Source organism: Triticum aestivum, chromosome 7D (genome assembly GCF_018294505.1).
Source record: "Triticum aestivum cultivar Chinese Spring chromosome 7D, IWGSC CS RefSeq v2.1, whole genome shotgun sequence".
Taxonomy (NCBI): Eukaryota; Viridiplantae; Streptophyta; class Magnoliopsida; order Poales; family Poaceae; genus Triticum; species Triticum aestivum.
The window spans coordinates 87,701,449-87,724,101 of NC_057814.1; the positions used below are offsets into that span (position 1 = coordinate 87,701,449).

General features: G+C 46.0%; 2 protein-coding genes across 10 annotated transcripts; both read left to right on the top strand.

The window, feature by feature from the left end:
- The first annotated feature begins 11,814 nt into the window (after positions 1-11,814).
- On the top strand, positions 11,815-15,852 carry LOC123165458 (protein FAR1-RELATED SEQUENCE 5). 6 transcript variants are annotated; one of them, XM_044583103.1, is made up of 7 exons: positions 11,815-11,981; positions 12,078-12,245; positions 12,955-13,219; positions 13,334-14,022; positions 14,137-14,589; positions 14,688-14,922; positions 15,054-15,852. In XM_044583103.1, exons 5-7 carry the CDS (start codon positions 14,140-14,142, stop codon positions 15,125-15,127), a joined length of 759 nt encoding a protein of 252 aa, XP_044439038.1. In that variant the 5' UTR covers positions 11,815-11,981; positions 12,078-12,245; positions 12,955-13,219; positions 13,334-14,022; positions 14,137-14,139; the 3' UTR covers positions 15,128-15,852. The 6 variants fall into 6 exon arrangements, with proteins under 6 accessions (XP_044439038.1, XP_044439039.1, XP_044439037.1 ...); XM_044583106.1 differs by having other exon boundaries at positions 11,821-11,981; positions 14,688-14,877; XM_044583104.1 differs by having other exon boundaries at positions 12,078-13,219.
- Positions 15,853-17,823: 1,971 nt separating this feature from the next.
- Positions 17,824-22,595, top strand: LOC123168895 (uncharacterized). Of its 4 annotated transcripts, none has more exons than XM_044586757.1 (12): positions 17,824-18,106; positions 18,215-18,986; positions 19,078-19,223; positions 19,302-19,445; positions 19,543-19,789; positions 20,036-20,128; positions 20,230-20,322; positions 20,417-20,500; positions 20,598-20,726; positions 20,823-20,945; positions 21,029-21,173; positions 21,265-21,460. In XM_044586757.1, the coding sequence occupies exons 5-11, from the start codon at positions 19,555-19,557 to the stop codon at positions 21,091-21,093; spliced, it is 822 nt and encodes a 273-aa protein (XP_044442692.1). In that variant the 5' UTR covers positions 17,824-18,106; positions 18,215-18,986; positions 19,078-19,223; positions 19,302-19,445; positions 19,543-19,554; the 3' UTR covers positions 21,094-21,173; positions 21,265-21,460. The 4 variants fall into 4 exon arrangements, with proteins under 4 accessions (XP_044442692.1, XP_044442690.1, XP_044442689.1 ...); XM_044586755.1 differs by having other exon boundaries at positions 17,828-18,106; positions 20,233-20,322; positions 20,820-20,945; XM_044586754.1 differs by having other exon boundaries at positions 17,829-18,106; positions 20,820-20,945.
- Positions 22,596-22,653: the final 58 nt, after the last annotated feature.

A 22,653-nucleotide genomic window follows, 5' to 3' on the forward strand; every position in this document is an offset into this window, starting at 1 on the left:
CATAGCTTAGCTAGGATTCCCTTCGTGCCGACATGAGGGAGGGGGGCTGCTATCTACTTCGCACTTTGCTAGGTGAACCTCGGTTGGGGGGGCATGCATTCATAGCTTAGGAATCCCTTCGTGCCGACATGAGGGAGGGGGGCTGCTAGCTCTACTTCACACTTTGCTAGGTGAACCTCGGTTGGGGGGCATGCATTCATAGCTTAGGATTCCCTTCGTGCCGACACGAGGGAGGGGGGCTGCTAGCTACTTCGCACTTTGCTATGGTGAACCTCGGTTGGGGGGGCATGCCTTCATATATAGCTTAGGATTCTCTTCGTGCCGACATGAGGGAGGGGGGCTGCTAGCTCTACTTCCCACTTTGGTAGGTGAACCTCGGTTAGGGGGCATGCATTCATAGCTTAGGATTCCCTTCGTGCCGACACAAGGGAGGGGGGCTGCTAGCTACTTCGCACTTTGCTAGGTGAACCTCGGTTGAGGGGGAGGGGGCATGCATTCATATCTTAGGATTCCATTCGTGCCGACACGAGAGGGTGGGAGCAAGCAATACCGTGCGCTTTGTGAGAGAGGTGCCACATCGAAGTTGCATTCGGTATTTGAAAATAAAACCACCCTTTTGATACATAAATTTGTTCCACATGCAAGTGTGTTCATGTTCTGACCCTCTCCCGCGTCATTTTTCGCCAAATTTATGAACATTAGACAAGTCGGATGACACAACAGACACGGTTCACTCAAACTAATCGTGTGCCACGCCAGAGCACCTGTTGCACACACATATGCATAGTACATTGGGCTCCACGAGGCTCCCCCTCTCAAAAATATATGCCCGCTTCGAGGGTTTTTCTATTTCATAACACACGGTTGTTATCTCCGGACCGTGTTCGATGTTTCTTGTTCCCAATCTTGCCTGTATCGAAAAAATCTGCCCACCTCGAGGGTTTTTCTTTTTCATAACACACGGTTGTTATCTCTGGACCGTATGCGATGCACTATCATCAAAATTTTCAATAGCCTGGCATTTCACTCCCGCGTAATAAAATTTTCAGTACCCGCGTCATTTCCTCAAACACCGCGCGCCCCCCTCCACACACACACACACACACCAAAACCTCCTCGGGCGCGCGCGCGCACGCGCGCACACACACACACACACACCCTCCCTCGCTCGAAACCCTAGCAAAGTCCCCGTCGTCGCTGCCGCCACCGCCTCCGCAAGGCCTCCATTGTCAACATCTGCCGGTTTGCCCATGCAGCTTACCCACCGATCTCCATACCCAGGCCGCCCTGAGTTTCTTAGATGACGCCTGCCAAAAGCCCCTTATCCCACAGATCCCCATCCCCATCCTCCACTCCAGAGCATCGCAGCCTAAGCCCGGCTACGCTTCCCGTGGAGCTCGAGGAGCGACTGGCCCAAAAGAGGTGTATAGCGGTCTCTTCACCCGACATGCCGAGGAAGGTGACGACCATTACTGGCGGCAGACACTCAAGCAGCAGGCTAGAGTATGCGGGCATGTCTCGTCCGCCGACAGGCTATGTCACAGGTTAAGTGGCCCACCCCCAACCCCTCGGGTTCAACCGCCGTCGATCTCATGCATGGCCCGCCGCTGATCTCCTCTGGCTTAATGTCAACAATTTGCCATTCTACATCGCCATCGAGCCCCTTTTTTCATTTCTGAAGGACACGTTCAGCGACGCTAGCTTGGGATCCACAGCTTCCAAGTCAGACCTCATCGACGGCGACCACGAGGAGGGCACCCTCTCTGGCTCTTCCAAGGGGAAAGAGCCCATATGCTCTTCCAAGGGGAAAGCGCCCGTTTGCGACATCAGGGAGGGCACCCTACGGCCGTGCTCTTCCAAGGGGAAGGAGCCCATCTACGACAACATGGCATGCATCTAGGGTCCATGCTCTTCGCACGGGAACGAGCCCATCTGTGACAAGTGAGGAAACCCATGATTTGTTTATTTCAGTTGTTCACAATGTGATGCTCTATATGTGCAATTATTTACTGTGCAGTACATTTCATCAATCCAGTTTTAAACATACCAATAGGAATGCATATATTTGCTTGTTGTTAAGCCTGTTATAGCTAGCATATGCCTCTTTTAAAGTTTTTTGATTGTTCGGTTGTTTGTAGTTAGCATATGTTCAGTTTCAAAGGCTATCTTTGGTTGTTCGTAGTATGCCGTGTTTATTCCAGTTATTCACAACGTGATGTTCTATATGTGCAAGTATGAACTGTGCAGTTCAATTTCATCAGTACCAGTTTCAACAATGCCACTATGAATGACTACATTTGGTTGCTGCATCTTGTAGTTAACACGCCTTTCCATTTTTATTTAACCATAACCAGTGTACTTAGACCAGCACAATACCAGTTTGAATGACCATGTTTGCTTGTTGTTAAATGTTAGGCCTATTGTAGTTAGCACACCTTTCCACTTGTTTTGCTTTACTAGCGTGCTTAAACCTGCACACTGAAGGTATCTTTTGGAGATTATTTCGTCTGCCATGTGTAATTTTGGTTGATGTTTAGCCTGTTTTGCTTAACATGCTTCTTGATGTACCTACACAGGACAATTTTGGGAACGACTGATGTTTTCCATCGAGGTTAGTTTCATCCCATGGCTTATATCTGCTCACTGTTCAGGATATCCGTAGCTGGTACCATATACGCCGGCGGCTGATAAGGGACTAATCGGTGAATCAGACTTTTAACTGAATATATCTGCAACCCATTTTTCCTTAGGTTAACTAGGGCCATATGTAATATATCTGATGCTACATAGCAACATGCACTATACTTAATGTCTAAATATGCAATCCTAGGCTACATAGCAACAAGGAAGAGTGTTACATTAATGTTCTAATGATGTCTAGATATACGTAGAAGGGCAGCAGCAACAGCAACAACACAACCCTATTTGGATACTCAACCTAGCTAGAGGTTAGAGTTAGTTTCTAGCTCATTACTAACCCTGAACTAACTCCATCCAAAGAGTTTTTTGGATGGCAGGGTTAGATTGACAATAAATGCACTAGGAGAACTAGCTCCAATTAGCTCCTCTTGGGTTGGATACTAGTTTTTTTGGCTGGGTTATAGATGCAACTAGTTCAAACTAGCCCTCATGTTTAGATATACTTTAGGGCTATTTGAGCCCAAACTAGCTCAAACTAACTGTAACCCGTGGATACAGCAGCCGATAATTTTTAAGAATGAACTAAACACCTTCCGGCCCATAATATAAGATGTTAATTCATCTAATATGTGAGTATATTGGATGTTATAAGATACTCCCTCCGTTCCTAAATATTTTTCTTTTTAGAGATTTCAAATGGACTACCACATACGTAAAGGAAATATGCCCTAGAGGCAATAATAAAGTTATTTTTTATTTCCTTATATCATGATAAATGTTTATTATTCATGCTAGAATTGTATTAACCGGAAACATGATACATGTGTGAATACATAGACAAACAGAGTGTCACTAGTATGCCTCTACTTGACTAGCTCATTGATCAAAGATGGTTATGTTTCCTAACCATAGACATGAGTTGTCAATTGATAAACATGATCACATCAATAGGAGAATGATGTGATTGACTTGACCCATTCCGTTAGCTTAGCACTTGATCGTTTAGTATGTTGCTATTGCTTTCTTCATGACTTATACATGTTCCTATGACTATGAGATTATGCAACTCCCGAATACCGGAGAAACACTTTGTGTGCTACCAAACGTCACAACGTAACTGGGTGATTATAAAGGTGCTCTACAGGTGTCTCCAAAGGTACTTGTTGAGTTGGCATATATCGAGATTGGGATTTGTCACTCCGATTGTCGGAGAGGTATCTCTGGGCCCACTCCGTAATGCACATCACTATAAGCCTTGCAAGCATTGTAACTAATGAGTTAGTTGCGGGATGATGTATTACGGAACGAGTAAAGAGACTTGCCGGTAACGAGATTGAACTAGGTATTGAGATACCGACGATCGAATCTCGGGCAAGTAACATACCGATGACAAAGGGAGCAAAGTATGTTGTTATGCGGTTTGACCGATAAAGATCTTCGTAGAATATGTAGGAGCCAATATGAGCATCCAGGTTCCGCTATTGGTTATTGACCAGAGACGTGTCTTGGTCATGTCTACATAGTTCTCGAACCCGTAGGGTCTGCATGCTTAAAGTTCGGTGACGATCGGTATTATGAGTTTTTGTGTTTTGATGTACCGAAGGTAGTTCAGAGTCCCGGATATGATCACGGACATGACGAGGAGTCTCGAAATGGTTGACACGTAAAGATCGATATATTGGACGACTATATTCGGACAGCGGAAGTGTTCCGGGTGGTTTCGGAGAAAACCGGAGTGCCGCAGGGTTACCGGAACCCCCTGGGAGAAATAGTGGGCCTTATGGGCCTTAGTGGAGAGAGAGAGGGCTGGCCTAGGGTAGGCCGCGCGCCCCTACCCCTCTGGTCCGAATTGGACTAGGAGAGGGGGGGCGGCGCCCCCCTTTCCTTCTCCCTCTCCCCCTTCCTTTCCCCTCCTAGTAGGAGTAGGAAAGAGGGGAGTCCTACTCCTACTAGGAGGAGGACTCCTCCTCCTGGCGCGCCCCATAGGGCCGGCCGGCCTCCCCCCTTGCTCCTTTATATACGGGGGCAGGGGGCACCTCTGGACACACAAGTTGATTTGTTGATCTCTCCCAGCCGTGTGCGGTGCCCCCCTCCACCATAATCCACCTCGATCATATCGTAGCGGTGCTTAGGCGAAGCCCTGCGTTGGTAGCATCATCATCGCCGTCATCACGGCGTCGTGCTGACGAAACTCTCCTGCGAAGCTTTGCTGGATCGCAGCTCGCGGGACGTCATCGAGTTGAACGTGTGCTGAACTCGGAGGTGCCGTGCGTTCGGTACTTGGATCGGTCGGATTGTGAAGACGTACGAATACATCAACCGCGTTGCGCTAACGCTTCCGCTTTCGGTCTACGAGGGTACGTGGACACACTCTCCCCTCTCGTTGCTATGCATCACCATGATCCTGTGTGTGCGTAGGAATTTTTTTGAAATTACTACGTTCCCCAACAGTGGCATCCGAGCCAGGTTTTATGCGTAGATGTTATATGCACGAGTAGAACACAAGTGAGTTGTGGGCGATACAAGTCATACTACTTACCAGCATGTCATACTTTGGTTCGGTGGTATTGTTGGATGAAGCGGCCCGGACCGACATTACGCGTACGCTTACGCGAGACTGGTTTTACCGCCGTGCTTTGCACACAGGTGACTAGCAGGTGTCAATTTCTCCAACTTTAGTTGAATCGAGTGTGGCTACCCCCGATCCTTGTGAAGGTTAAAACATCACTAACTTGACAAACTATTGTTGTGGTTTTGATGCGTAGGTAAGAACGGTTCTTGCTCAGCCCGTAGCAGCCACGTAAAACTTGCAACAACAAAGTAGAGGACGTCTAACTTGTTTTTGCAGGGCATGTTGTGATGTGATATGGTCAAGACATGATGCTATATTTTATTGTACGAGATGATCATGTTTTGTAACCGAGTTATCGACAACTGGCAGGAGCCATATGGTTGTCGCTTTATTGTATGCAATGCAATCACCCTGTAATTGCTTTACGTTATCACTAAGCGGTAGCGATAGTCGTAGAAGCAATAGTTGGAGACGACAACGATGCTACGATGGAGATCAAGGTGTCGCGCCGGTGACGATGGTGATCATGACGGTGCTTCGGAGATGGAGATCACAAGCACAAGATGATGATGGCCATATCATATCACTTATATTGACTGGATGTGATGTTTATCTTTTATGCATCTTATTTTGCTTAGATCGACAGTAGCATTATAAGATGATCTCTCACTAAATTTCAAGGTACAAGTGTTCTCCCTGAGTATGCACCGTTGCGAAAGTTCGTCGTGCCGAGACACCACGTGATGATCGGGTGTGATAAGCTCTACGTTCACATACAACGGGTGCAAGCCAGTTTTGCACATGCAGAATACTCGGGTTAAACTTGACGAGCCTAGCATGTGCAAATATGGCCTCGGAACACTGGAGACCGAAAGGTCGAGCGTGAATCATATAGAAGATATGATCAACATAGTGATGTTCACCATTGAAAACTACTCCATCTCACGTGATGATCGGACATGGTTTAGTTGATATGGATCACGTGATCACTTAGATGATTAGAGGGATGTCTATCTAAGTGGGAGTTCTTTAATAATTTGATTAACTGAACTTTAATTTATCATGACTTAGTACCTGATAGTATTTTGCATGTCTATGTTGTTGTAGATAGATGGCCCGTGCTGTTGTTCCGTTGAATTTTAATGCGTTCCTTGAGAAAGCAAAGTTGAAAGATGATGGTAGCAATTACACGGACTGGGTCCGTAACTTGAGGATTATCCTCATTGCTGCACAGAAGAATTACGTCCTGGAAGCACCGCTAGGTGCCAAACCTGCTGTAGGAGCATCACCAGATGTTATGAACGTCCGGCAGAGCAAAGCTGATGACTACTCGATAGTTCAGTGTGCCATGCTTTACGGCTTAGAACCGGGACTTCAACGATGTTTTGAACGTCATGGAGCATATGAGATGTTCCAGGAGTTGAAGTTAATATTTCAAGCAAATGCCCGGGTTGAGAGATATGAAGTCTCCAATAAGTTCTACAGCTGCAAGATGGAGGAAAATAGTTCTGTTAGTGAGCATATACTCAGAATGTCTGGGTATAACAATCATTTAATTCAACTGGGAGTTAATCTTCCGGATGATAGTGTTATTGACAGAATTCTTCAATCACTACCACCAAGCTACAAGAGCTTCGTGATGAACGACAACATGCAAGGGATGGATAAGATGATTCCCGAGCTCTTCGCAATGCTAAAGGCTGCGGAGGTAGAAATCAAAAAGGAGCATCAAGTGTTGATGGTCAACAAGACCACCAGTTTCAAGAAAAAAGGCGAAGGGAAGAAGAAGGGGAACTTCAAGAAGAATGGCAAACAAGTTGCTGTTCAGGAGAAGAAACCGAAGTCTGGACCCAAGACTAAGACTGAGTGCTTCTAGTGCAAGCAGACTGGTCACTGGAAGCAGAACTGCCCCAAGTATTTGGCGGATAAGAAGGATGGCAAGGTGAACAAAGGTATATGTGATATACATGTTATTGATGTGTACCTTACTAATTCTCGCAGTAGTGCCTGGGTATTTGATACTGGTTTTGTTGCTAATATTTGCAACTCGAAACAGGGACTACAGATTAAGCGAAGATTGGCAAAGGACGAGGTGACGATGAGCATGGGAAATGGTTCCAAAGTCCATGTGATCGCGGTCGGCACGCTACCTCTACATCTACCTTCAGGATTAGTATTAGACCTGAATAATTGTTATTTGGTGCTAGCGTTAAGCATGAACATTATATCTGGATCTTGTTTGATGCGAGACGGTTATTCATTTAAATCAGAGAATAATGGTTGTTCTATTTATATGAATAATATCTTTTATGGTCATGCACCCTTGAAGAGTGGTCTATTCTTTTTGAATCTCGATAGTGGAGACACACATATTCATAGTATTGAAGCTAAAAGATGCAGAGTTGATAATGATAGTGCAAATTATTTGTGGCACTGCCGTTTGGGTCATATTGGTGTAAAGCGCATGAAGAAACTCCATTCTGATGGACTTTTGGAATCACTTGATTATGAATCACTTGGTACTTGCGAACCATGCCTCATGGGCAAGATGACTAAAACGCCGTTCTCTGGAAGAGTGGAGCGAGCAACAGATTTGTTGGAGATCATACATACTGATGTATGTGGTCCGATGAATGTTGAGGCTCGTGGCAGATATCATTATTTTCTCACCTTCACAGATGATTTGAGCAGATATGGGTATATCTACTTGATGAAACATAAGTCTGAAACATTTGAAAAGTTCAAAGAATTTCAGAGTGAAGTCGAAAATCATCGTAACAAGAAAATAAAGTTTCTACGATCTGATCGTGGAGGAGAATATTTGAGTTACGAGTTTAGTCTTCATTTGAAACAATGCGGAATAGTTTCGCAACTCACGCTACCTGGAACACCACAGCGTAATGGTGTGTCCGAACATCGTAATCGTACTTTACTAGATATGGTGCGATCTACGATGTCTCTTACAGATTTATCGCTATCGTTTTGGGGTTATGCTTTAGAGACGGCTACATTCACGTTAAAAAGGGCACCATCTAAATCCGCTGAGATGACTCCTTATGAACTGTGGTTTGGCAAGAAACCAAAGTTGTCGTTTCTTAAAGCTTGGGGCTGCGATGCTTATGTGAAAAAGCTTCAACCTGATAAGCTCGAACCCAAATCGGAGAAATGTGTCTTCATAGGATACCCAAAAGCGACAGTTGGGTACACCTTCTATCACAGATCCGAAGGCAATACTTTTGTTACCAAGAATGGATCCTTTCTAGAGAAGGAGTTTCTCTCGAAAGAAGTGAGTGGGAGGAAAGTAGAACTTGATGAGGTAACTGTACCTGCTCCCATATTGGAAAGTAGTTCATCACAGAAACCGGTTCCTGTGACATCTACACCAATTAGTGAGGAAGCTAATGATGATTATCATGAAACTTCAGATCAAGTTACTACCGAACCTCGTAGGTCAACCAGAGTAAGATCCGCACCAGAGTGGTACGGTAATCCTGTTCTGGAGGTCATGTTACTAGACCATGACGAACCTACGAATTATGAGGAAGCGATGATGAGCCCAGATTCCACAAAATGGCTTGAGGTCATGAAATCCGAGATGGGATCCATGTATGAGAACAAAGTGTGGACTTTGGTTGACTTGCCTGATGATCGGCAAGCCATCGAGAATAAATGGATCTTCAAGAAGAGGACAGACGCTGATGGTAATGTTACTGTCTACAAAGCTCGACTTGTCGCGAAAGGTTTTCGACAAGTTCAAGGAGTTGACTACGATGAGACTTTTTCACCCGTAGCGATGCTTAAGTCCGTCCGAATCATATTATCTATTGTCGCATTTCATGATTATGAAATTTGGCAAATGGATGTAAAGACTGCATTCCTGAATGGATTTCTGGAAGAAGAGTTGTATATGATGCAACCTCAAGGTTTTATCGATCCAAAGGGTGCTAACAAAGTGTGCAAGCTCCAGCGATCCATTTATGGACTGGTGCAAGCCTCTCGAAGTTGGAATAAACGTTTTGATAGTGTGATCAAAGCATATGGTTTTATACAGACTTTTGGAGAAGCATGTATTTACAAGAAAGTGTGTGGGAGCTCTGTAGCAATTCTAATATTATATGTGGATGACATATTGTTGATTGGAAATGATATAGGATTTCTGGATAGCATAAAAGGATACTTGAATAAGAGTTTTTCAATGAAAGACCTCGGTGAAGCTGCTTACATATTGGGCATCAAGATCTATAGAGATAGATCAAGACGCTTAATTGGACTTTCACAAAGCACATACCTTGACAACGTTTTGAAAAAGTTCAAAATGGATCAGGCAAAGAAAGGGTTCTTGCCTGTGTTACAAGGTGTGAAGTTGAGTAAGACTCAATGCCCTACCACTGCAGAAGATAGAGAGAAAATGATAGATGTTCCCTATGCTTCAGCCATAGGCTCTATCATGTATGCAATGCTGTGTACCAGACCTGATGTGTGCCTTGCTATTAGTTTACCAGGGAGGTACCAAAGTAATCCAGGAGTGGATCACTGGACAGCGGTCAAGAACATCTTAAAATACCTGAAAAGGACTAAGGATATGTTTCTCATGTATGGAGGTGGCAAAGAACTCGTCGTAAATGGTTAGTCGATGCAAGCTTTGACACTGATCCGAACGATTCTAAATCGCAAACCGGATACGTGTTTATATTGAACGGTGGAGCTGTCAGTTGGAGCAGTTCTAAACAAAGCGTAGTGGCGGGATCTATGTGTGAAGCGGAATACATAGTTGCTTCGGAAGTAGCAAATGAAGGAGTCTGGATGAAGGAGTTCATATCCGATCTAGGTGTCATACCTAGAGCATCGGGTCCAATGAAAATCTTTTGTGACAATACTGGTGCAATTGCCTTGGCAAAGGAATCCAGATTTCACAAGAGAACCAAGCACATCAAGAGACGCTTCAACTCCAACCGGGATCAAGTCCAGGTGGGAGACATAGAGATTTGCAAGATACATACGGATCTGAATGTTGCAGACCCGTTGACTAAGCCTCTTCCACGAGCAAAACATGATCAGCACCAAGACTCCATGGGTGTTAGAATCATTACTGTGTAATCTAGATTATTGACTCTAGTGCAAGTGGGAGACTAAAGGAAATATGCCCTAGAGGTGATAATAAAGTTATTATTTATTTCCTTATATCATGATAAATGTTTATTATTCATGCTAGAATTGTATTAACCGGAAACATGGTACATGTGTGAACACATAGACGAACAGAGTGTCACTAGTATGCGTCTACTTGAGTAGCTCGTTGATCAAAGATGGTTATGTTTCCTAACCATAGACATGAGTTGTCAATTGATAAACAGGATCACATCATTAGGAGAATGATGTGATTGACTTGACCCATTCCGTTAGCTTAGCACTTGATCGTTTAGTATGTTGCTATTGCTTTCTTCATGACTTATACATGTTCCTATGACTATGAGATTATGCAACTCCCGAATACCAGAGGAACACTTTGTGTGCTACCAAACGTCACAACGTAACTGGGTGATTATAAAGGTGCTCGGCAGGTGTCTCCAAAGGTACTTGTTGAGTTGGCATATATCGAGATTGGGATTTGTCACTCCGATTGTCGGAGAGGTATCTCTAGGCCCACTCCGTAATGCACATCACTATAAGCCTTGCAAGCATTGTAACTAATGAGTTAGTTGCGGGATGATGTATTACGGAACGAGTAAAGAGACTTGTCGGTAACGAGATTGAACTAGGTATTGAGATACCGATGATCGAATCTCGGGCAAGTAACATACCGATGACAAAGGGAACAACGTATGTTGTTATGCGGTTTGACCGATAAAGATCTTCGTAGAATATGTGGGAGCCAATATGAGCATCCAGGTTCCGCTATTGGTTATTGACCGGAGACGTGTCTCGGTCATGTCTACATAGTTCTCGAACCCGTAGGGTCCGCACGCTTAAAGTTCGGTGACGGTCGGTATTATGAGTTTTTGTGTTTTGATGTACCGAAGGTAGTTCGAAGTCCCGGATATGATCACGGACATGACGAGGAGTCTCGAAATGGTCGAGACATAAATATCGATATATTGGACGACTACATTCGGACACCGGAAGTGTTCCGGGTGGTTTCGGAGAAAACCGGAGGGCCGGAGGGTTACCGGAACCCCCTCGGGAGAAATAGTGGGCCTTATGGGCCTTAGTGGAGAGAGAGAGGGCTGGCCTAGGGCAGGCCGCACGCCCCTCCCCCTCTGGTCCAAATTGGACTAGGAGAGGGGGGCGGCGCCCCCCTTTCCTTCTCCCTCTCCCCCTTCCTTTCCCCCTTCTAGTAGGAGTAGGAAAGAGGGGAGTCCTAGAGTGCGGATTTTCAGAGGCCGAGCCACAGGCAGGCCAGTATCGTGGATGTTGGTTTGGGCCTTGGGATATGCACCCCCGTCAATGTGTGGCAGGCCTATGGAGTGAAATACAGCCCACGATACGACTAGCGAATTGTAGGCGTATTGTGTGCGGCCCATCGAAACTGACTGTGCCCCCGTGTCATTTGCTTGGACCAAGGTCAGGGCCCATGACCAGTCGTTCGAAATAGCACATGTGAGAGAATCTTCTCCAACACACCCCCTCGCACGCCGGGGCTGCGTTGGATAAACGAGAGCCACACAGCGGGTCGTCTCCCCCGTCCCAATCTGCATCAGTTCGTCAAACAGCGGCGGCCGTGCTGTTCTATCGCCGGCCGGATGTCTACCAATGGCGTCGAGGTTAATGGGTACGTTTTGTTCCCCTCTCCGGCAAACAACCATTGGTAGAAACTGGCACTGATTTTAGGTATTCCTAACTGATTTGCGGCTCCGTCGATTCACAGGATGTGTGTTGCGCCCGGGGTAATGAGCGGTTCTTTCTTCCCAGTGGAGTCACAGGATTCCATGAGCGTCCCAAAAGGCGCTGTCTGTGCTGCCGGCTGTGCGCGGCCGCCTGTGGATGCAGGGGTGGGCGAGGTGTGCTCTGAAGCCACCAGCGGCTGGATGCGCAGGTAAGTGAAAATCAATCACCTCTATTTCTTTTTTGTCTGTTGTTCTGCAATCTTAAATCTGGACCATTTCTACGTTCTTAGGCATAGAAACGTGCTGATTGGTGTATGCGTGGTATATGTTGTTGTTTGGGTTCACTAACGAGGCACATTATATTCGGATGTAGCGGCGAAGCAGTTTATTTCCATATTTGTTAGGTTCCCAGGCACGTAAAATTTTGGCAGTGAGCTATGGGGTTTACTGTTGCTGAAGTTCATGAAGCATTAGAATTTGATTCAGGCTGTTCTGGACGGGTTGTTTAGTTTGAGAGAGTTTGTACTGCTGATGTGTTCTCAATGCATTTTTCTAGGTTGGATTGCATAGTTGATTAGTTCATGAAGCATTAGAATTTGATTCAGGCTGTTCTGGACGGGTTGTTTAGTTTGAGAGAGTCTGTAATGCTGATGTGTTCTCAATGCATTTTTCTAGGTTGGATTGCATAGTTGATTATATTTATGTGGATGCCAGTTGATTAGTCTACATGATGCCGGGAGCTGTTTTTGTTGATTTTTGAGAAACTGTGAACTGCCTGTGCCGGATATGATATGCACGTTTGTTAATGTGTGTCGTGTCCCGCCGGCTCTTTATGTGACTATTAGTGTACTTTCAAAAATAACAAGGTACTCATTAATTCTTTCATGTGTGTCGTCTCATCCTGAGATGCTTATGCAGGGTCAGGGTTGGAAAAGCTCCCGAGGAGAGGGAGATGAATCCGAACATGATATCAGCTCTGGAATTGTCTGTCCGTGCTTATGCAGAGAAGAGGGATGGAACTGTTGTGTACCCAAGCATTGGGACAAGTTTTGACTCGTTGGATGAAGCTTATGAATTCTATAATCTGTATTCGTGGGAGTGCGGGTTTGGTGTTAGACTTGCCAAGAGCAGATTGAATGTTGAAAGGAAGAGATGCATGCAAGAGATTGTGTGCGCTTGTGCGGTATGTTAATTGAACAACTGGCAAATTTATTCGCATCCTAAGCTGTCTGATTGTTCTGTCATTGTGGATCCTGTGCGACTGGCGGCATTTCTTCTTGTCGTTTTATCTTTGCAGGGGAAACCGTTGAGGGAAAATAGCCGCTCGACCAGGTGCGGATGCAATGCCATGATTAGGCTGCTGCGGTCGAACGACAAGGGCTGGTATATAGCAGAACACAAGGATGATCATAACCACCCGTTGTCGTTGACCTGTGGCCATAAAATGCATTGGAAGTCGCATAAGCATATAAACAAATACACAAAAGATCTAGTGAAACAGCTGAGAGACAACAATGTGGGGCTGGGGAAAGTGTAGCATTGTTGGATGTTTTTTCGGGACAGTGGATAAAGTGCCATTTACCAAGAGGTCTTTGAAGACTCTGTGCCGAAAGTTGAATAGAGAATAGTCTGACATGGATGCAGTCAAGACGATGGCGATTCTAGCTGAAATGAAAGCTAACGATCCTGACTTCAATTACACGGTGCAAGTGGATGGGGAGAGCAGGGTAAAGACACTAATGTGGGTAACAAGCAGAGGTTTTGACCAGTACAGGTGTTTCGGAGATGCAATCACATTTGATACAACTTAACGTACTAATCTTTATGACATGCCGTTTGGGTTGTTTGTTGGTGTAAACAACCACTTCCAAAGCATAATTTTTGGTGGTGCCATGATGAGGGATGAGAAGGAGGAGACGTTCAAGTGGATTTTTAAAGAGTTCATCCGTATGGTGGGCGGGAAACACCCACAGACAATCCTAACTGGTTAGTATCCCTCTCAAGCTCTGTTTTTTTGCCACTGGATACATGCAGCTGTTTCTGTTGTACAAATAGTAGAGTTCTAACCAACTGATTGTGGGTTCGACTATAACAATGCAGATCATGCAGATCAAGCTGGCTATCGAGGCTGAACTACCAAACACAGTACACCGTTGGTGCAAGTGGCATGTTCTGAAGAAATCAAAGGAGTCGATGGGTGTGCTATGGAGCAAGAATAGTGACTTTAAGATGGAGTTCCACAAGCTAGTCCATCACATGATCACAGAGGAAGAATTTGAAGCTGGTTGGCAGCTGATGCTGGAAAGGTACTCCCTGAAGAAGCATCCATTCTTGACGCAGATATATGAGGTGCACCATAAGTGGGCAAAGCCATATTTTAGAGGAGTGTTTTGTGCGAAAATGACTAGCACACATCGGAGTGAGAGTGCAAATCACATGTTGAAAGGTTACGTGCCGCCAGGGTGTCCTATGCACCTATTTTTGAAACAATTTGAGAAACTCCAATTTAACAGGGAGTCGGAGCAGAGCTTCCAGGAGAAGAGAACATTGCTGGTAATTGTTCCCTTTGCAGATGCTACAGATTTTGTGCATGTTCTGTCTCATGATAAAGATTTTGCCAATTACTAATATGTGGTGTGTTTGTTTTGCAGAGTGTTGTGTCGCTTAGAAATAACCTGCCATTAGAGAGGCATGCTAGCAAGGTGTACACGAGAGCTATGTTTGAGAAGTTCGGTGAAGAGCTGTATAAGTGTGGTGCACATGTATTGGATGAGATTGTACCAAGGAAGGTTTATAGATCAACACATGTAGATGCTGCAGCAAGAGAGAAATGGAGTAAGGGTGAGTTCACAATCGAAGTGGATGATGAAGAGAGTTTTTTCAGTTGTGAGTGCGGCATGTTTGAACACGCTGGGTTGGTTTGTTGCCATGCATTGCAGATCAACATTTTCATCTGATTCGTACTCGGTTTGTTCACGATGAAAGGGAATGAAAATAATTTGTTGTTTGCTATGCAGGTTATGGTCCACTTCCACCTGTCAAAGATACCAGAGAAGCATATAATGAAACACTGGACAAGAGATACAAATGATGTTCTCCCTGCACATTTGGTCCGATACCAGAAAGACAGAGGGCCTCCTTCCAGCAATACATTCAGACATCACACAATGTACACGAAGGCACTAGAGTGTGTGCTGCTTGGCGATAGCAATGTTAAGTGCTATGATGTTTTTATGACCATTAAGCGCCGAAAAGGACGGGATGGGGCTAGCAGAAAGGGAGCAACAAAATCAGGTTTTAGTTCAGGAGCACCCAGGGGCGCTTCAGGTAGAAGGGGGCAGCACAAGGCCTGCTTGTGATGGTGAAACAAGTTGTTCAGGGATCATTGGGCAGCAGAATAAACGCCCGAGAGGGAGACCGACAACTAGCCGAGACAAAGCTCCGTATGAGCAACATTTGAAGAGATCAAGGTTTTGTACTATCTGCAGGGGGCAAGGGCACAAGAGCACCACTTGCCCTGAGAGAGGCGACGTGCCGAAAATGCCAAGGAAATTGCCGAAGTGTACAAATTGTGGTGTGCTTGGGCATCGTCGCAATGCTTGTGGCACGAAGAAGTCTGGACCTTTTGAACCCAACTTTCTCTGAGGAACTTAGTATGTTGGCTCGGTGGATACTGTTTTCATTATCAGGGATGAATTATTATGAATTTGTGATGGGATCGTTAACATCCTGTTGACAATTTAGAATTTGTTTTAATGCTTCAAACGTTGGTTTCATTTGAGACACTGATTTTTTTTCATGTTTGTGTTGGTTTCATCCGAGACACTGTTTTGTTTGCATGGGTGTGCTGGGGACTGTGTTGGATCGATCACCAGGATGATGTTTAGATGAGCTTGCATTTTCGTTGGCTTTGATTGTGACCGTTACAACAAATGTGCGTCAAACGGTCCAGCCTGCCCTAAAAAAAGCAAATCCAAGAACTCTGATCTCGCAAATCTATGGCTCCCATGTGTACATGACGATGAATCCTGACAGGTAGGCAAAGGGACGTGCGACGGTGAACGACGAGTTGACAGGGCCACGATCATAGCTTTGACTAGGCCCATTCACTACCTCACGGGTGAGCACGCCTGGTCTGACGGAGACAGATGTGCCTGGCGAATGGTACATGCATTGAATGGCCACACCCTCTCTCGATTGGCGAATTGTTAACTACAAGAACAGGTATGGCATGAGATGAAATTTGGTTGGCCGTGGCATCAGGCTATGTTTTTCGTTAGAAAAAACAAAATCGCCAGAGATGGATATTTGCTCCGCGCGTGATTATTTGTTTTCTCCGGAACAATAGATAAAAAAAATTGACCAATTTTTTTGGGGTGAGTCACTGAGTGTTGTGTTGTGCCTGTGCCTTGCTCGGCTAGATGGCTTGTTCTCATGGATGGCATGGGGGCGTTGGGGGAGGGGAGCGTTGCCCATGCTTAGGCGATGCATGCCATTGGCTATGCGAGTTGACAGGTGATGGAAACACTGCTCCCGAAAACTTTTAATGGTGGGCATGATGACGCTCCTTTTCGTGCTGCGAAAGGCCGGGCAGTTGGTGACAAGATGTGTGCACAGATACATTGCGCCGTCCATCTGTTCCCGGTATAAATGCGCACAGAGAGCCATGGGCGATAGGTGGGAGAAAGGCTAGGCGTGGCATGTGTGCTTCCCATCCACATAATTCAAATTTCCAACCTCGGCTACCATCCCACCATGTTGGTTTGAATTTTGAATGTGCTTGCTCAGGAGGGAAAACGAAAATTTTCGTTGTCTATATATGTACGTGGCGCGGGGGAGTGGAAATCGATCCAAACGAGAGTAGAGATGGCGCCAAGCAGCACAGTTTCGCCAACTTCAGAGCTGACCGAAACATCTGGCTCCACCTTGACAGTGGGCGGGGTGCAGGTTAGTAACTTCACTTGGGAGTTAACCATGTCCATCGAGTCATCTACTGCGCAAAGCTTACATTTGATCATGCATGCCGTGCAGGTGGTTAGTGAAGCTGTAGGGCTGGATGCTCTCGTTTTCCCTGATCCTTCATCTGTAGTTGACAGTCTGGTCGACGAGGTCTTTGCTTCTACCATAATTTTGAGTGATTTAGCATTGTTTTCACTTGACTAAAAACAAATGCTTACATTGACACGCGTAGGCTAGTGTGATGGCGCAAGGCGCGGGGGCCGAAGAAGATGTTGTTTCCGGTGGTGCATCATTTGAAAATGTGAGTTTTGATTAGCTTTTCCTACCGGTATTGTGCAAACATGTGCATGTGTTCTAATCCATGAGGATCAAAACATTTTGTTCGCGGGCTGATCCGGACACGGAGATCCCGCAGTTGTGGTTGGAGGAAGAGACAGCGGATTTTGACCCTTGCATGGGGCATGCGGGGCCGGTGGGTGCATGCAAGCTGTTGGATGGGGATCACATGTCAGGGACGTGGGATGCTGAAGCTGGGTGTGAGGAAGATGACGCTGAGAGCCCTCCATGCAAGCGTCCAAGGATATGACGACATAATGTATTAGGTTGATGCATGCAAGTGTTTGAGGCCGTGTGTGTTGCTTAGAATGTCAACTAAACGTACTTCAAGGTGTTAGTGGTGTTGTTCGCCACGTGCATTTTTCAGTTTCATTCTCACTGTGTGTGTGTCGCTAAAATGAAAAAGGTCTGGCCATTGAGTATTATTTAAATTTGCATGTGAGATACTGATTAAACTTGCGGGCTGGAACATTTGCGTGCAAATTGTTTTGTTTATTCGTAGATGTGTATGTTACCCTGAATTAAACGAGTTGAGTGGTGCTGTGCGACTTGCTAAACAAATCTAAAAAACGAGATAAAAGGGCGAGGGAGGTGTGATGCCTATCATAGGCGTACATGGACCATTTTATAACCACTTGTCCAGGGTGTGGACGTGAGCACACTATCGCCCTGTACCGGCGCATGTGTATATAACATGCTCCCTGTGCCCAAGACTGCAGCACAGAGACAAGGCACCACTCCATCTGGCGTTCGGACGGGAGGAGAGGAACCAAAGGTTTGTACTAGTCCTTCCATGGCTTCTCGGTTTTCTTCTTCCTTCCGCGGATCCATTCTCTCAAGTTTCTCACTTGCTCCACTTTCTTCGTTGTGTGACATTATGCAGTTTGCTGCTGGAGATGGGGCGTCGGGCCAAGCTCTCCTCGCCTCCTGCTGTGCCAGATGGAGCTTCTTCCTCGACCATGCAGGCCGCCAAGAAGGTGCCCACACTGAACACGGCGTACAATGCCGGGCTGCTCCATTCCATCGCCGGAGAATGGAATCCAAACATCAAAGGTGTGTTTTCCAGGGTAGGGATGGAAGAAATGTGCAAGATAAAGGATATGGGGAACAACAACCGTATCTTTAGCATGTCCCTCTTAGCTAGGATCGATCCCAAAACCATGAAGATGGACATGGGAGATGGGGATTACATTGAGGTGAACTCTAGGGAGGTAGCAAAGTGCTTAGGGTTGAATCCATGTGGTAGGAAGATAGATATCCCGGGCGGCGCTTGCTTAGTAGACCGAGAACGGTTGCTAGAGAACTTGCATGCGATCTTAGAGACAAACATGGCTCGCACTTGTAAGATTCCTGTGGTTAGAGTTAAGAAAATCATCCAGAACGCAAGCAAGGTGGCCATAGTAGGAGCAGAGAAAGAAAAGATGATGGTGGCGTGTACAATCATAGCCGCGTCCTTGTTTCTCCTACCTAGGGGAGCACACCCAAAAATTGCCAATGAACTGCTGCCCATGCTAGCTGAGCCAAATCAAATCTCCGACTATGATTTCTGCGATTACGTCGTGGAGGGTCTAAGAGAGGGTGCGGCCAAGCTGAGGGAGGATCTACTACATGAGCCAGCTCAGCTTAGTCTGCAAGGGTGCCTTGTTGTCCCACAGGTTAGCAATAATGCTTATCGGTTTACTACTTCCAAAATCATTGTGTTGTGCAATCAAGCTTCTGACTGCATTTTTTTCCAAATGAACGTAGATCATTTTTTGCGATTACCATGAGCACAGGATGGAGGGGGACGCGAGGTGCTGCCATTCCCTCGGCTAGCATCGTACTCGGATATGATATTGAAACTGCAGATCAAAAAGCATGCAGCAAGGAATGGTGTGGATGCTGGGTTTGAGGTACATTTCTTCTTCTTTAATGCGAGTTCAATAAATATAGTATAGTTGCTAAGATCCAGTTCGATTGTTCCCTTGCAGGCTGCGGATGTTCCTAGATCGCCGGCATTTAATGTCGTTTCGGCTAGCCCGGCTCAAGCCCAAGCCTAGACCACGCCGAGTCCTAGTGTGCATGCCGCTCCCCCTGGATTTGGCGTGGCCCATGAGCCAGCGATAAGCCAAGAGGTTAGCCATCTACACTTGTTCCCTTTGTGGCCGAACTTGCTGTTTTGTCCTCAAGTATTAACTACTTGTGTTGTCTTCTTGTTGTCTCCTGTTGTAGATTCTTGATGCCATGAAGGAAGCAGTGCAACATCGCCTGAAGCAACGTGAGGATGAATTCCTCAAGATGGTTGAGGAGACACAGGACAAAGTGTTTGAAGAAATCAGGAACAAGGCGGATGCTAAACGGCACAGAGACCTCGAGGACACTCTTGGTGATTTCATGGAGCGTGTGAAGAGACAAGCTCCAATGGCGGCAGCATTTCCTAACGTGAGCAAGACCTCGCATCGTCCCAGGACGATGACAGGTAATCTTCTATCTCTATCGATCCAGAAACGTAATTACCTTTTGTGTACGTGTGCGTGGGGGAGAGCATACATGCATGCGTGAGCGCTAGGCACCGGTTTGTTTGATCCTGCATGCATGCAATGCATGGGCCATACATGCATGCGATGCGTGGGGCATGGAAGCGTGGTCGTGTTCGGGTGTCTTGATGTGGCACTTGATTACCATGCCCCGAAGAAAGTTGATTTGGCTCTCGTTTATTTCTTAGTTGTTGCCCAAGATCTGGCTGAAACTTCACGCGAAGCTGCGAGGTCTTTGATGTCAGTGGTTGTTGCTAACGAGGCGACACGTGTCCAGCCAGGTGCGTACTACCACTTTAAAAGAAAGGAGCCAAAAAAATTATTCAGAAAATTGTTGGTGGGCCACCAAAAAGCTGATCACCGTTTTGTTGGATGTATTTAGCAGAATTGCATGGTGTGGCTGCTGCAACCACGGGGGTGCAAGGACCTGACCTGAATGCATGCCCTGGGGTGCTTGTGGGTTTGCTTGGCAAAGGTAATAACGGAGACTGACGATTTTGAAGTTGACTTGGTTATGTGAGGTGGTTATATGGTAGACTAATTCGAGCATGCCTTGTTTTTTTATGTAGAAACTGCTGTCCAGGAGCCCGTTGATGAACCAGAGGATAAGCCTATGATTGTGGACCGCAAAGGCAAGGGGCCGGCTATTGACGGTAAGTGACGCTATCCTTAACATGGATACAAAAATGAATTAATGATATACAGTTTGCATGTGCTCACATGCTTGCCTTGCCAAACCTTGCAAAACAGTGGTCTACCGCAGGTGCAGTAGACAGACAACCATGCATGAGGTGCTTGGCGTGGCAGGTTCTTCCTCTAGAGATCATGTGCCTGTCCATCATCCGGTGGTTGCGTCTGTAGACACTGATATGACTGAAGGTAATGATGTAAAACCGATGAGTTAAATGAATGTCGCTCGCAAAATTACATTGTTCTTATAATGAGAACTTGATCATTTTTTGGTCTGCGCAGCAGTTGTGCCGGATGCTTTGCAGATGCAAAATGATGGGCTTGCAGGAATTGCCACAACCACACAAATAGGGAACAGGAGTTTGGCACTGCCTGGTAATGGGGAACAAAGCAACCCGGTCCCTCTTGGTTAGTACAAAAACACATGGTTCACTTATTCAAGCAAATTGCAAGTCAGGTAGCTAATCGTGTCCCCGCTGACGTGCTTGCAGCGGTTGTTCCTGCTTTGCCACCTGCACGTGATTACGGCTACTCTCCATTTGAGCTGGATCTATAACATTTTTTCTACCCTAACCACGTATGCCTGGATTTGTACGTGAGCGTTGAACTTCTCAGTCAGGCTTCTGAGCTCAGCAGGTGCGTTTGTTTCCAATGCTTGCACATGTGCATGTGGAGAGAGCGGATTTGACTCATGCTAACAGTGGAATTAATTGTTGTCCCTAAACAGGACTTGGTTCGAGCATCACACCCCCACGGTGCTACGGATAGATGGGCATAAGATGAAGTACCAATTCAGTTTGCATGGTGAGATGATGTACAATGGCCTTGATGCCTGGGTGCGTGGCTGGAACGACGGGGAGAGGAGCATGATGCAGAGCGTTGATCTCCCAAACTGGAGAGGATTGCTACCACCTGATGTTGTGGTAAGTTCATCATGTGCAGGAAAATGATTTTGAAAAAGGGTGTGAATGGTGATTCAAACTGAAAGATCTGCGTGCGTGTATTTTGTTTGCAGCTCCACATTGAAAATATTGATACTGACAACGCCCGTGCTGTGCTCATTGCGATGCTTTCGACGTCCAAGCTTGGTTTCCCACTCTGCATGTGTTGTCTGGTACGTTCAATCCTACTAGCAGCTGCATTTCTTCTTTATGGCTGGGACACTGAAAACTGCCTGCATTTGATTGCAGCTCTTGTTCCCTGTGTGGCTTGCTAACGACTGGTCCCTGTACGCCTTCGACATGGAGCTGACCAGGGTCACGGTGATGGACCCATTGTACATGCAGGTGGGGTCACCAGTGTACGAGAGGAAGCACGGGGCGACCGTGCGCATGCTGCTTAAAGGGCTTAAAATCCTGGCCACCATCCTGTTTGATGACTGGGAGATGGATATCTCCAAATGGACTGTTCGGTACAACATTGATATGCACATAGCTTGTGGCAGGTGTGTGCAAGTCTACATCATTCCGCGCTCTTATATTGCTAAGTGGGCTGCTAACAATCTTCCTCTTATATTGTGATCTGCAGCGGTGAATCGCCTGGCTACATTGCGCACTATGCGGACAACTTCAATGCTTACGAGCTAGAGGAAGCCGTTCCTGAAGTAAGCACCAACCTACATGATCTTGGTTCCTTCATGAATTAGTGCTCATAATGAAAGTAATGATCAACTGAACGTTTTGTTCATGTGTGTTGGAAAAAGGTTGGTCTTCCCCTGCGTCGGAAAAGGATGCTCTATGAGACAATTCCCTGCTCGGGCAACACCGCTCCTCACCCAGGATTCATGGAGGAAGTGGAGGTGGAGGAGTAGAACACTTGACTCCATGTTGTCGACATGTCACCCTTTTGGAGCTGCTGCGTGCAAGGACATGTTTGATTATATCCGGTGAGGATGGAAGTTGTACCTTTTTTGTAGTTGTCTTGTTGACAGTTCTGTAAGCCCATTGTGTGCTGGGCTTTGCAATGTGCTATGTGTTGAACCTATGTGGTGCTTGTCTAAGTATTTTGGCATGGAACTGTACCAGCCATTGAAACCTATGACTAATCAATGTTTGTTTCTATGAATGGTGTGTGCCGGAATTTATCATGGTTGAACTTGTGTTGTTTTTAAGTGTTA

Coding starts and splice junctions, on each gene's coding strand:
- LOC123168895 (XM_044586754.1), top strand. CDS start 19,555: ATGAAGGAAGCAGTGCAACATCGCCTGAAGCAACGTGAGGATGAATTC. Junction 19,790..20,035: donor TCGTCCCAGGACGATGACAG/GTAATCTTCTAT, acceptor TTTATTTCTTAG/TTGTTGCCCAAGATCTGGCT. Junction 20,129..20,229: donor GGCGACACGTGTCCAGCCAG/GTGCGTACTACC, acceptor GGATGTATTTAG/CAGAATTGCATGGTGTGGCT.
- LOC123165458 (XM_044583104.1), top strand. CDS start 14,140: ATGCAGATCAAGCTGGCTATCGAGGCTGAACTACCAAACACAGTACAC. Junction 14,590..14,687: donor AGGAGAAGAGAACATTGCTG/GTAATTGTTCCC, acceptor TTTGTTTTGCAG/AGTGTTGTGTCGCTTAGAAA. Junction 14,923..15,053: donor TGAAGAGAGTTTTTTCAGTT/GTGAGTGCGGCA, acceptor TTTGCTATGCAG/GTTATGGTCCACTTCCACCT.